A 12379-nucleotide genomic window follows, 5' to 3' on the forward strand; every position below is an offset into this window, starting at 1 on the left:
ATTTGGTCGGTTTTAATGTTGAAGTGTGAGTAGATGAGTCTAGTCTGAAACATCTAAGTGGGAAATTGCTAAACATCTTCTACAAAGTCTTTATAACTGTTTTTTAATAGGCCTATTATGAATTATTTGAAGGGGGATTTAAAACATGTGTACTTGCCTTGGGTGCCATCACTGGGTCCAAAGACAAAGTCTGTCCTCTACCTGGGGCAAAGTAAGCCTGCACTTTTAACATTCTCTCATGACCTGTGTTCACAGATGAGATTCAATGCCTGTTTATTGTTGGTTCCCACCTATCCATTCCCAAAACTGCATGTATTATGTAAGGTCACAGGAACATAGAGGCCACCCAGGAGTTTAGCAACAAATGTTGGGCCCCTGTCACAGAGGGGTGGGCCACCTTTTCCCCCTCACCTGTCCCACCAGGCTTAAGTGTCTAAATGCTATTTTTTTTAATTAATATTTTAAATAATAAACAGACTGCTTTATTTTTTATTATGATTCACAACTTTTTACAACCCCAATTCCAGAAAAGTTGGGACGTTTTGTAAGATGCAATAAAATTAAGAATCTGTAATTGGTTCATTCTCTTTAACTTTTATTCAATTGACAAAAAATACAAAGAAAAAGATTTCCAAAGTTTTCACTGATCAACTTAAATGTATTTTGTAATTATAAACACATTTTGATGGCTGCAACACACTCCAAAAAAGTTGGGACAATGGCAAAATCAAAGTGAAAAGGTTATATAATTTCCCAATTTAACTGTTTTGAAACAGTTAACAGTAAGCAGGTGTTAAATATAGCCACATGGGCTCAGGAGTACTTTGGAAAACTGCTGTCACTTAAAGGGTTAGTTCACCCAAAAATGAAAATTACGCTGCGTTTTACTCACCAAGTCATCCTAGGTGTATATGACTTTCTTCTTTCAGACGAATCCAGTCGGAGTTATATTTAAAAAATTGTCTTTGATCTTTCAAGCTGTTTAATGCCACTCAGCGGGTGTTGCATGCTTCAGTCCAAAAGAACTTAAATAAAAAAGTGCCCATCCATAAAAAAAAAATGTCTCACACGGCTCCGGGGGGGTGAACAAAGGCCTTCTGTAGCGAATCGATGCGTTTTTGTAAGAAAAATATCCATATTCAAAACGTAATAATCTCTTTAATGTAGCTTGCGCCAACAGTTGTACACAGAAGCAGCTCTGGGCTGATGACGTATGAGGTCAGCGTTGCGCATTAAACAGCTTGAAAGATTAACGACACTTTTTAGTATAACTCCGACTGGATTCGTCTGAAAGAAGAAAGTCATATACACCTAGGATGCCTCGGGGGTGAGTAAAACGCAGCCTAATTTTCATTTTTGGGTGAACTTTAACACCTTTAACACAGTCTGCCGCTGCATCAATAAATGCAACTTGAATCTCTGTTACTCTAGGAGAAAACTATAGATCAAATGTATGCAGTGATGCTGCAGGGTTCTCTGGGCTCGAGCTCCTCTCAGATAGTCAGAAAGACAGTAGAAATGTGTGCTGTGGTCAGATGAGTCCACATTTCATCTTGTTTCTGAGAAAAACGGATGTCGAGTTCTCAGTCCCAAAGACCAAATAAGGGACTTTCATCAGCAACAGATGCAAATGCAAACGTCTGTCATGTAATGGGGCTGCAGCAGAGCAAACAGCATGGGTGACTTGCATATGTGTGAAGGTACCATTGACATGGAGGCATATAGTGGGATTGTACAGAGACATGTAATGCCATCAAGATGAAGTCTTTCATGGGAAGTCCTTGTTATTAGATCAAGACAATGCCAGGTCTCATTCTGCTTGTGCTACAACAGCGTGGTTTCATAGACACAGAGTGGATGTGTTACACTGGCCTGCCTGCAAAATAGATCTGTGTCATATTGAAAATATATGACCAGTCATGAAAAAGAGAATCCGACAACAATGATTACAGACTGCTGAGCATCTGAAATCTTGTATCAAGTAAGATTGGACAAAAATTCTGCTTGCAAAATTTTAACAATTACTATCTTCACTTTCCAAACAATTAAACATTGTAATTAAAAGGAAAAGTTGATGTGACAAACATGGCTCTTTCACAACGTTTTTGGAGTGTGTTGCAGCTGTCAAAAAGTTGTTTATATTTACAAAATAAAATTAAGTTGGCAATTTGACAAAAACATTGGAAATTTTTTCTTTGTACTTTAGTCAATTAAATAAAGGTCAACGAGAACAAACAAATAACATATTCTTCATTTTATGGCATTTCACAAAACGTCCCAACTTTTCTGGAGCTGGGGTTGTAATTGCAAGAGTCTACATTCAGAGGTTCAAAAACAAACTATTAACAATACCTGCAGGAATGACCTGCCATACAATACGCTACAATACTGTAGTGTTGTTCTCAGTATCGATTTCAATAAATCTATTGGAACAGACTCATTTTAATTATTTTATTTAACTATTTGAAAATACTAAAAAAAGTTCATTGTTAATGCTAATTATAATTCTAAATGGTACAATAAGAGATTAGCATGCACCCTTTAGATATTTTTCAGTTAAGTAATCATTGCTTTAAAAAGATTAATTGAAAAGTAGCCTAATAAACATAAACATTACGTTACAGATATCACTATGTCAGTCAGCTCAATATTGGGAGAGATTAAAAGTGGTCTTTGGTTCTCTTAGCAGCATGAAAAACAACATGTTTATTCAAATTGTGATTGGGATATATAGAAAGATCACCCTTTATAATCACTGAAGCTGTCAATCATAAATTTATTTTTGTGTTAGTATGTTTTTGACTCACTTATACCAGTTAGGCAGTCTTCAATTTTATTAATATTTAGTATAAATATATATTTTCTTTTTTGATGTTGGTCACTCTAATTGGGATTGTTCATTCATTCAAAAACCCACATTGATATAATTATAAATAATACAATATAAATACAATCCACAGAGTTTCACAAAGATCCACCCACTTTTGAGATTCGTGGTCTAGCCACAGGAAACACCCTTTATGTATGGATGGCCGGTTCATCGGATGGCTCACACACACACACACACACACACACACACACACACACACACACACACACACACACACACACACACACATGTTGTGTTTCCATGTTTTATGGGGACATTCCATAGGCGTAATAGTTTTTATACTGTACAAACTGTATGTGCTATTGCCCTACACCAACCCTACCCCTAAACCTACCCCTTACAGGAAACTTTGTGCAGTTTTACTTTCTCAAAAAAACTAATTCTGTATGATTTATAAGCTTGTTTCCTCATGGGGACCTCAAAAATGTCCCCACAAGGTCAAAATTTACTAGTATTACTATCCTTGTGGGGACATTTGGTCCCCATAACGTGATAAATACTAGGTACACACACACACACACACAGACAGACAGAGGTATTCCTATAATTATGGGGACTCTCCATAGGCGTAATGGTTTTTATACTGTACAAACTGTATTTTCTACCCCAAACCTACCCCTCGGACAAAACTTTCTGCATTTTTAGATTTTCAAAACACTTAATTCTGTATGATTTATCAGCTGTTTTTCTCATGGGGACAAAAAAATGTCCCCACAACATTTTGCCCCCATAACGTATAGGGAATACCTGAATGGCACACACACACACACACACACACACACTCCTATGAGCTCCACTTCACCTGTCCTGCATGTTTTTGGATTGTAGGGGAAACCAGAGACCTGGAGGAAAATTATTGTAGGTTTATTATTTGTAATTAGTGAAACTCTAATTCATCACAAATATAATGAAAATGTCAGGCTGGAATGAAAACAATATTTAATCAAACATAATTAAAAACCTAGTGGAAGTGTTTGCTAACGTACACTGATTGTTCTCATGTATGGCCTCCTGAGGCCTTTGTCAACCATTGAATGGCCTCCTGTTTGACTGTCCCAGCAAGTAATTAGTGCTCTGTTGTGATGTTTAACAATAAACTGTAGATCTAGTAACAAGACAAGCTTACACAAAATATAGGATCAGATTTAATGGACATAGATGGTTCAGATATGAGCTGGGTCTATTGTGTTTGTCTTGCGTAACGACATTCATGTGGTTTTCAAAGAGCTGCGACCCTTTAAAAGAGCCAAATGATCCTTGTTTCCCTCAAAAACTATAAAGAAGCCACAGCTGCACTTTGTGGAATCTGACCTGGGAGTTTGCTAGCAAAGGTAAATGTTTATCAGTTTTACATTCTTAAAAATGGATATATTGATAAAAGAATGTAGAACTGCTTATTTTTCTTGTTTGTAGGAGCTGAAATGGTTCTTCAACACAGGATTTCATTGTTGCTCCTCCTCTGTTCATCTCCACTTGGTAAATTATTTCTCCAGTTGTAGTAAACCTTCTCATGTAATTTAAATACTGCGTGGTTATAATTATAATTTGCATGCAGATAAACAAGAGCATGATTTTTATAGATTAATACTGGTGAAAATGCAATTTTTTTTATATAATAAAAAAGGTATAATCAGCGTAAGATTTGACTAGAATTTGAGAATGTCTTAGTTTGTATGTCGCTCTGAAATGATCTAAACCTGATAATAATGTTCTCCAGCATGACCGCCTGTAAAAGGGTGTTATAGTAACATGCTCAATGTCAATTTTTTAAGTTGGAAATAAAATAAGAAAATACCATTTCATTCTTTGCGCTTCAAAATTTCACATTTAATTCTATGTGTTACTTGGCATTTGTTTGTGAAATTTACTAGCAATTTCTGAGTGAAAATAGTTTCTACACCATTTTTTTTTTTCAGAGTAGAAACAGTGCATATTCTTAAATGTTTTTATTCACTTGTATCATAACTGCCCTTTTTTTTATCCAAAATCCTAAAACATTCAGTTTTATTTGAATGTTCAAGTGAGCGAACTCCCTCACTTACAACGTGGTCTCTTTAACTGACTTTTTCATGTAGTTTACTGATGTTTTCCTGTAGTTCAAACAGTTGATCATGGTGCTAGCAACGGCAAGGTCATGGGTTCAATTCCCAGGGAAAGCCAGAACTGATCAGTGTTGGGGAAAGTTACTTTTAAAAGTAATGCACTACAATATTGCGTTACTCCATAAAAAAGTAACTAATTACGTTACGCAGTTACTTTTTATGGAAAGTAATGCGTTACGTTACTTTTGCGTTACTTTTAAAATCTGGACGGGGCTTGCTTGTTTGTTTTTAAAATAAAAAAGTTCTATTTTTGGCAAATATAAAAGCCTTTTCACACCAAAAGTGAAATGAATAAGCCTCAGGCTGAAGGGAAAGTACATTTACATCCGAGTGAGATGAATTAATGCATATTCATATTTATTTTAGAACTACTATAACATCTTCTGATTTCTCTCGACATGTGGACAGGAGAGCTACCAATCAATACAAAAAAAATTTGAAAAAGTAACTCAGATATTCTCTTGTAAATTAAAAAGTAATGCGTTACTTTACTAGTTACTTGAAAAAAGTAATCTGATTACATAACTCAGGTTACTTGTAATGCGTTACCCCCAACACTGGAACTGATGAAATGTAAATGTATACCTTGAATGCAATGCAAGTTGCTTTGGATGAAAGCATCTGCCAAGTGCATAAATATAAACATTTATCTGGTCCTATAGCATTTGCTGGCACCAATTCCACCGAGACTCCCTGTGATCGTCGCTGTCTGGCAAATTCTCGGGTTCAGAAAGAACTGTTCAGTGCGCCACAGAGTGATAACTGTACCATCATAGTGAACATCACTTCAATACAGTATGAGACATTGTCTTTCGTAAGTGCCACTTTTGTCTTGTTGATCATCTTCTATGTTAAAAAAAAGCACATACTTATAACATCTGTATCTAATAATTTTGTCACTATGTTTTAGGATACAAAAGACATGAAAATGACCAGCCGTATCAAGGTAAACATGGTGAGTTGAGTTCCTGAATGAAATACAATTATCGAGTGTCACCATCTCCAATTCAATTAACTGAATACTATTATAGTGTAAACTCACACAAATCAGAGCGCTGTTGAACTGAATTTTAGAACAGCAGAAACTGTGCTGATATTCAATATAGCAGCCTTATTTTGATTGTGATATTTCTTATTTTCAGCAGTTCTATAAACAAGGATAATATCGAATAACTTGCATTTCAAACATAAGCAGCCATAATGGTTGGCTGACTGTATATGTATCCCACATAATACACAGCTACTTACAATGCAAATATATAATAAAAACAACACATTTAATTTAAATTATTTTGTTTTAAGAATCTGAGTGTGTAGAGATATGAGACATGATAGCACAGCTATGTAGGAAAATCAATTATACTGTTAGTGTCATTACACAAAAATATGTAACAGAACATGCTGTTTAGGGTTGCAAAAAGGTGGAAAATTTCCAGTAAATTTCGGAAACATTCGAGAAATTTTGGAAACTTTCCAGGATTTTTTTGGAACATTACAGGGATTTTTGGAAAGTTTCCGGAAATTTACCGGAAATGTTCCACCCCTTTGCAACCCTAAATGCTGTTACATGCAGTACCAATCAGAATCAAGTATTTCAAACAACTGTTATATTGTAAAACAAAATGTGACCCTGGAGCACAAAAGCAGTCTTAAGTCACTGGGGTATATTTGTAGCAATAGCCAAAAATACATTGTATGGGTCAAAATTATAGATTTTCCTTTTATGCCAAAAATCATTAGGATATTAAGTAAAGATCATGTTCCATGAAGATATTTTGTAAATCTTCTACCATAAATATATTAAAACTTCATTTTTGATTAGTAATATGCATTGCTAAGAACTTCATTTGGACAACTTTAAAGGCGATTTTCTTAATATTTTGATTTTTTTGCACCCTCAGATTCCAGATTTTCAAATAGTTGTATCTCGGCCAAATATTGTCCGATCCTAACAAACCATACATCAATGGAAAGCTTATTTATTCAGCTTTCAGGTGATGTACAAATCTCAATTTTGAAAAATGGACACTTATGACTGGTTTTGTGGTCCAGGGTCACAAATGAGAAGCTGTTTCTTTCACTAAAACATTCACAAAATTCAAAATGTGTTCTTATAATCACCAAAAGTGGAAAGTAAAGAATGCATTTCTTAGACTAATAGTATTTTCTTCCCCACAGCTGTGGAACGATCCTGATCTTGGATGGATGCAAGAGAAATATAAATATCCAACAATTGTTTTGCCAGTTGATAAAATCTGGATTCCTCTGATAGTTTTGGACAATGCGTGAGTTTCAAGACATACTGTATATATACCATGCATATACTGTTCACTATGGTGTCTGCAGAGGAACTAAACCCATCAGAAGATCACAAACCCATCACAAGGCCTAGAATAAATCATTGGGAAAAATATCAAGCGATATATATTTTTTATATCAAGGCAGATATTTTTCCTCCACATAAAAAAGCCAGTTAATCTGTGACGTTGTTAAAATGTCATAATCTCTCTCTGTTTGCACTCAGAATAGAAACGACCATGGAGCCGTACACTAATGATGTACAGGTGCGGCGGGATGGAACTGTGGTCCATTCAGTTGTTTTGTTCACGATGGTGAGCTGTGAAATCAACCTCTTTAACTACCCTTTTGTGATGGGGTCGTGCCCTGTGGCCATCAATGGATGGAGCCAGAAAAGTAAGATTGAAATCACAAGCTTTTAAGCAGATTATGACCATTTGTTTTTAACCTGAGAAATATTCCTAATTATATTATGAAGACATTACAAATGATTTGTGCCTACTAGTGCCTGCTTTCCATGGTTTGCACCAAGCAAATAGAGTTTACGGTAAATACAGTCTATAATAGCCTATTTTAATTGGAAAGGAGTCGTGTTTGCACTGAAAAGAATGACAGTGACTTCATTTAAATATCTCATGGCCTGATTAAGGTGGAATTACAGCAACTATTTCGTGAATTTCCCCATTGAAGTTATATTTGAATAACTTGAATATGTTCTCTTGTTTGTTTGCTCCAGCTTGCGCGCTCACTCTCCAGATCGCTGATAATGTGACTTTGGTTGCCGGCAGTCGAGGAGAGTGGCAGACTATGGACGTGATCAAAACTGTGGATTCATCAAATCGTGTTTATCTCCAAGTAATTCAGTTATCCCATTCTAAACCTCTGATCAAGAGTATTGAGTTTAGAGAGCTTGTTGCCTGTAACCCTCAAGGCATAAATGGTCCATTGTACAACCATATGCAGTTTTCAGAAATAAATACACCGTGAGCACCATATAAACAAAAACAATTACAAAAGATTGAATTCTGAGACTCCCTCTGATTCTCCTTCTCCTCCTGTACATGAAGTCTGGAACTAGGCTGAAAAATCAGCGATTGATTCTAGTCTAAGAAAACAGACAGTAATTTTAATATCTTGTCATATGGTTTAACTTGTGAATTGAGGACATGAAATAATGGCTTGTTAATGAATTGCTTTTGATCTTTGAACAGGTCGCTCTGTCGATTAACCCCTTCGGGGCTGTTGTAACCCTGATCCTGCCCAGTGGACTGGTACTGCTGGCTGACCTGGTGAGCTTTGCTCTGCCATTTGAAGGGGGAGAACGCAACTCTTTTAAGGTCACCTTGGTCCTGAGCTTCACCATGTTCCTCCTCATCCTCAATGAACACTTGCCTAGCAGTGGCAACTGTAGCCCCCTCCTCCGTAAGTGAAAGTTCAGAAAGACAGAGAGAAAAAAAAATCTGCTCCATTTTAAACAAAATGCTACAGATATGCAGATTTTTACTATGCCGATGTAAAGTTATTCTGGCAGAAGTTATGTTTAGTCCTAATATCAGACTTCATTATGACCTAATATTATTCATCCTAACATTAGATCCTAAGGAAAAGTGCTCAGGCAGTTTAGAAAACATTACGCAATATATAATACATTTCCTAGTGCTTATATTTTTCAATATACTGCAATATATGCATTGACCATGTATTAATAGAAATAAAAAATATTTAGAAATGGAGACAAAAATAGCATTACATGTAATATTCATAAAATTTCATTCCCATATGATAATGTGAAAATATATGATACACAATATACAAAAAGTGGCAATTCCTTATGTAATATTAAATAAATTGTAATATATTATTCAGTATATTTTCAATATACCATTAAATATATTGATCATTCATGAGGAAATGTATTTTCTTTGTGTAAGGTTTAACACTGTATTTATGAGAAATTTGTTTAAAATGCCTACATACTTTATGTTTTCTTTTTCTAACAGCATACTTTAAAAGCTAGTCTTTTAATATACAAAATAACTAGTCAAAAACACTAGTATCACATCAACATGTACAATAATAAGTAGATGGCATTTTCTCTGTTTTCTCCTCTAAAGATTACCACTTCAGCTTCTGTCTGGTGTGTTTGGTCATGAGTACGCTGGCTTCCATAGTGCTAACACGTCTGTCTGTAGACAACAGCTTCTTACTGTGCAGACGCTCTGCCAAAACACAACATGACAACCTGGATCAGGAGAAAGGTGAGAGATGACTGGAAGCACAAAGGTCAATTGGCTTATTTAGTCTCTGCTTCAAGTTATGAAACAAACAAAAAAAGTATGAATGTGTATGTTTTTCAACAGTAATATACTCTCATATATTGGCCTATAGTTAACATGTAATGCCATTTGCAATGCATTTTACTTCTGTAAAAAGTGTAGGCCATGGCTTAACCCATAATAAGCCAAACATATCCATCTACTTAAATGGGGAAATCGACACAAATGTATATGATTGACAAAATCATGTTTCAGTAAAATACTTAAAATCAGGATTAAAACCTGCAGCAATGGCATCTTATATCATAAATTGCTTCTTCATAAAGTGCTTTCTTCAGCTCAAATGACTCAAAAGGCCTTTTTTAAGCTGGTCCAGCTATTGCACATTGGGAGCCTGGCTGTTAAATGGGACTTTGAAATCATACCAAACTATATTCTAATGCAAATGTTACTGTTAGCCACAAACACAACTGATATTCTTTAAAGGGTTAGTTCACCCAAAAATGAAAATTAGCCCATAAATTACTCACCCTCAAGTCATCCTAGGTGTATATGACTTTCTTCTTTCAGAGGGCTAATTTTCATTTTTGGGTGAACTAACCCTTTAAGGGTTTATAGAATGGAAGTGAATTTCTGCTTAAAATAATGACTTTATTTAAAAATTGGCACTGGCTAGTGACTAATTCACAGGTTTTTGCACTGAAATACTACAAGCTGTACAACTATTTAGTGAATTCAACACTCATGATTTAATTTTGTGATGGTAGTGGTGCAGAAATGACACACTTCACCTTTAATTAGATCAGCATTGCAATAACATAAATAATTTGGTCTTTGTCAACAGATGCAGGTGTGATTGCAACCCAGTCTGGTAATCTGGCTTCAGAGATGGCTTCGCTCCAGAAAATAGTGAACTTTTTGGAGAACATGGATAAAGGAGAAAAGGAGGCGCGGAGTAAAGTGGCATTTGCTTACCTCCTAGACAAATTCTGCTTTGGCTTTTTTATAATCATCTACATAATTTATGCCATAATTCTTATTAGTATCACCCGAGCAGACATTTGTAAGGTTAATAATCTAGATTTCTGGGATGATTCCCACCATAAAGATGACAACTTTGACTACTCATACACATAAGCATAGTCACTTTCGCTTCATAGTTTCAATAGGACCTCTCAGATCAGGTATTTTTTTCTGTTTGGTGTATATAATCTGTCTCAAACTGTACAATGTAATGACTGAATAAAGTACAGTTCACATACATATATTCATATTTATTAGAATATCAACAAAATATTGGGAATGAATACAAGGCAAAATACAATATAGCATAACGTGTCATTCTTACTGTCATTGAGATGACATGCTATTTTAATTGTATTATATTCCCATTATTACAGAAACATACAAGCATTAATTATAACAAAATCAAATGTAATTTTGATGACACGTCTTCAAACTATTATTAATGTTTTTAATCAAACCTGAAAATTTTTGTCATTCTTAATATATGTTGTGGATGATTTATCAGTGCATATTATTGTAAATAAATTACAGAAGCAAAATAAAATTGTGTAACTAATCATTGTCTTTAAATGTATATACATTTTACATATTAAATGTATATAGGGGAGAGCGGGACACAACCACTTTTTGACTTTCTCAGTTTGTGTAAATCCACACAGGGTTCAGATAATATTTTTTTCCACATTAATTTCACAGTCTAGTACAAATATGTGGTTTTGTTTCATAATTACAGTGCATACTGTTTTTTCTTTATTTACCCCAAAAGAATGGAATTTCATTTCACAAAAGAAAGTGAAATGTGACAACTTGCCCCATAGGTGAGGCACATTGTAACATCTGAGGGGCACGCTGTAGCGTTGTAGCTTAAAATGTCATATGATCTAATTAAAAAAAATATATACAAGACAAACTAAAATACTTTGTCAATAAAATAAAAATATTATCTTAAAAAAATAAAATAATAGCATTTTTTAAGAATTAAAAATAAACTAATTTTTTAGTTTGACAATGAACACATTGCAACCAGGGCCCCGTGTTTGGGACGGCTCTGATCGCAACACACAGCTAGTTCATAACAATGTGGGCAAACAGATGAAGACATACATTCATACATTCAGAAAAACACAGTTGAACACGACACTCCCCTCCCTCCACAGAACATGGTCAAATGGATGAGCCAAAGTGCTTAACATTTCTTGAAATAATTTCTGAACATTAAACACTGACTCTCAGTCTTTATTCACCTGTTTCTCAATGTTTCTTATTAAAATTCATGAAAGTAATTAATGTAAATAACATCGCTAATGTCATAGAATAGCATAGTGCTAATAATAGCGGGGCACATTGTAACGCAGTGTTACAACGTTTCCCATCTGCGCAACTGGAATTTAAAACTGGTTAGAGTCTTCTGCTAGTTAGCGAAGCATTAAATAACTATCTAAACTGCTAAATAATAGATAGGAGATTAAAATAATAGCAGATTTGTCTCGTTTTATATTAACACTAAAAACTGAGATGAAAAATTTACTTCAGCCAGAAATATACTTTTGCTATGGTTAAATAAATGTTTAGTGATATCTTCAAGAGATTTCTGAATTTTGGAACATTATTATTTTTTCTCTATATAGTGTTGATATGACAACTAGTAAATACTGTAAGTTTTGTTATACAAGCTATGTGTGGAAATGTTTAAACCAGGGGTGCCCAAACTCGGTCCTCGGAGAACGCAAAAGTTTTGCGAGGGAACGCAAAGTTTCTCGAGGGAACGCAAAAGTTTTGCGAGAGAA

At 34.8% G+C, this 12379-nt stretch overlaps 1 protein-coding gene across 1 annotated transcript; it reads left to right on the forward strand.

Moving 5' to 3' along the window:
* The first annotated feature begins 4608 nt into the window (after nucleotides 1–4608).
* Nucleotides 4609–10703, forward strand: LOC107664404 (5-hydroxytryptamine receptor 3A-like). Its single transcript, XM_016454962.1, has 9 exons — nucleotides 4609–4618; nucleotides 5655–5806; nucleotides 5903–5947; nucleotides 7171–7277; nucleotides 7517–7686; nucleotides 8027–8145; nucleotides 8502–8712; nucleotides 9405–9548; nucleotides 10411–10703. Exons 1-9 carry the CDS (start codon nucleotides 4609–4611, stop codon nucleotides 10701–10703), a joined length of 1251 nt encoding a protein of 416 aa, XP_016310448.1.
* The last annotated feature ends 1676 nt before the right edge of the window (nucleotides 10704–12379 follow it).

Source organism: Sinocyclocheilus anshuiensis, unplaced genomic scaffold (genome assembly GCF_001515605.1).
Source record: "Sinocyclocheilus anshuiensis isolate Anshui unplaced genomic scaffold, SAMN03320099.WGS_v1.1 scaffold321, whole genome shotgun sequence".
Lineage (NCBI taxonomy): Eukaryota > Metazoa > Chordata > Actinopteri > Cypriniformes > Cyprinidae > Sinocyclocheilus > Sinocyclocheilus anshuiensis.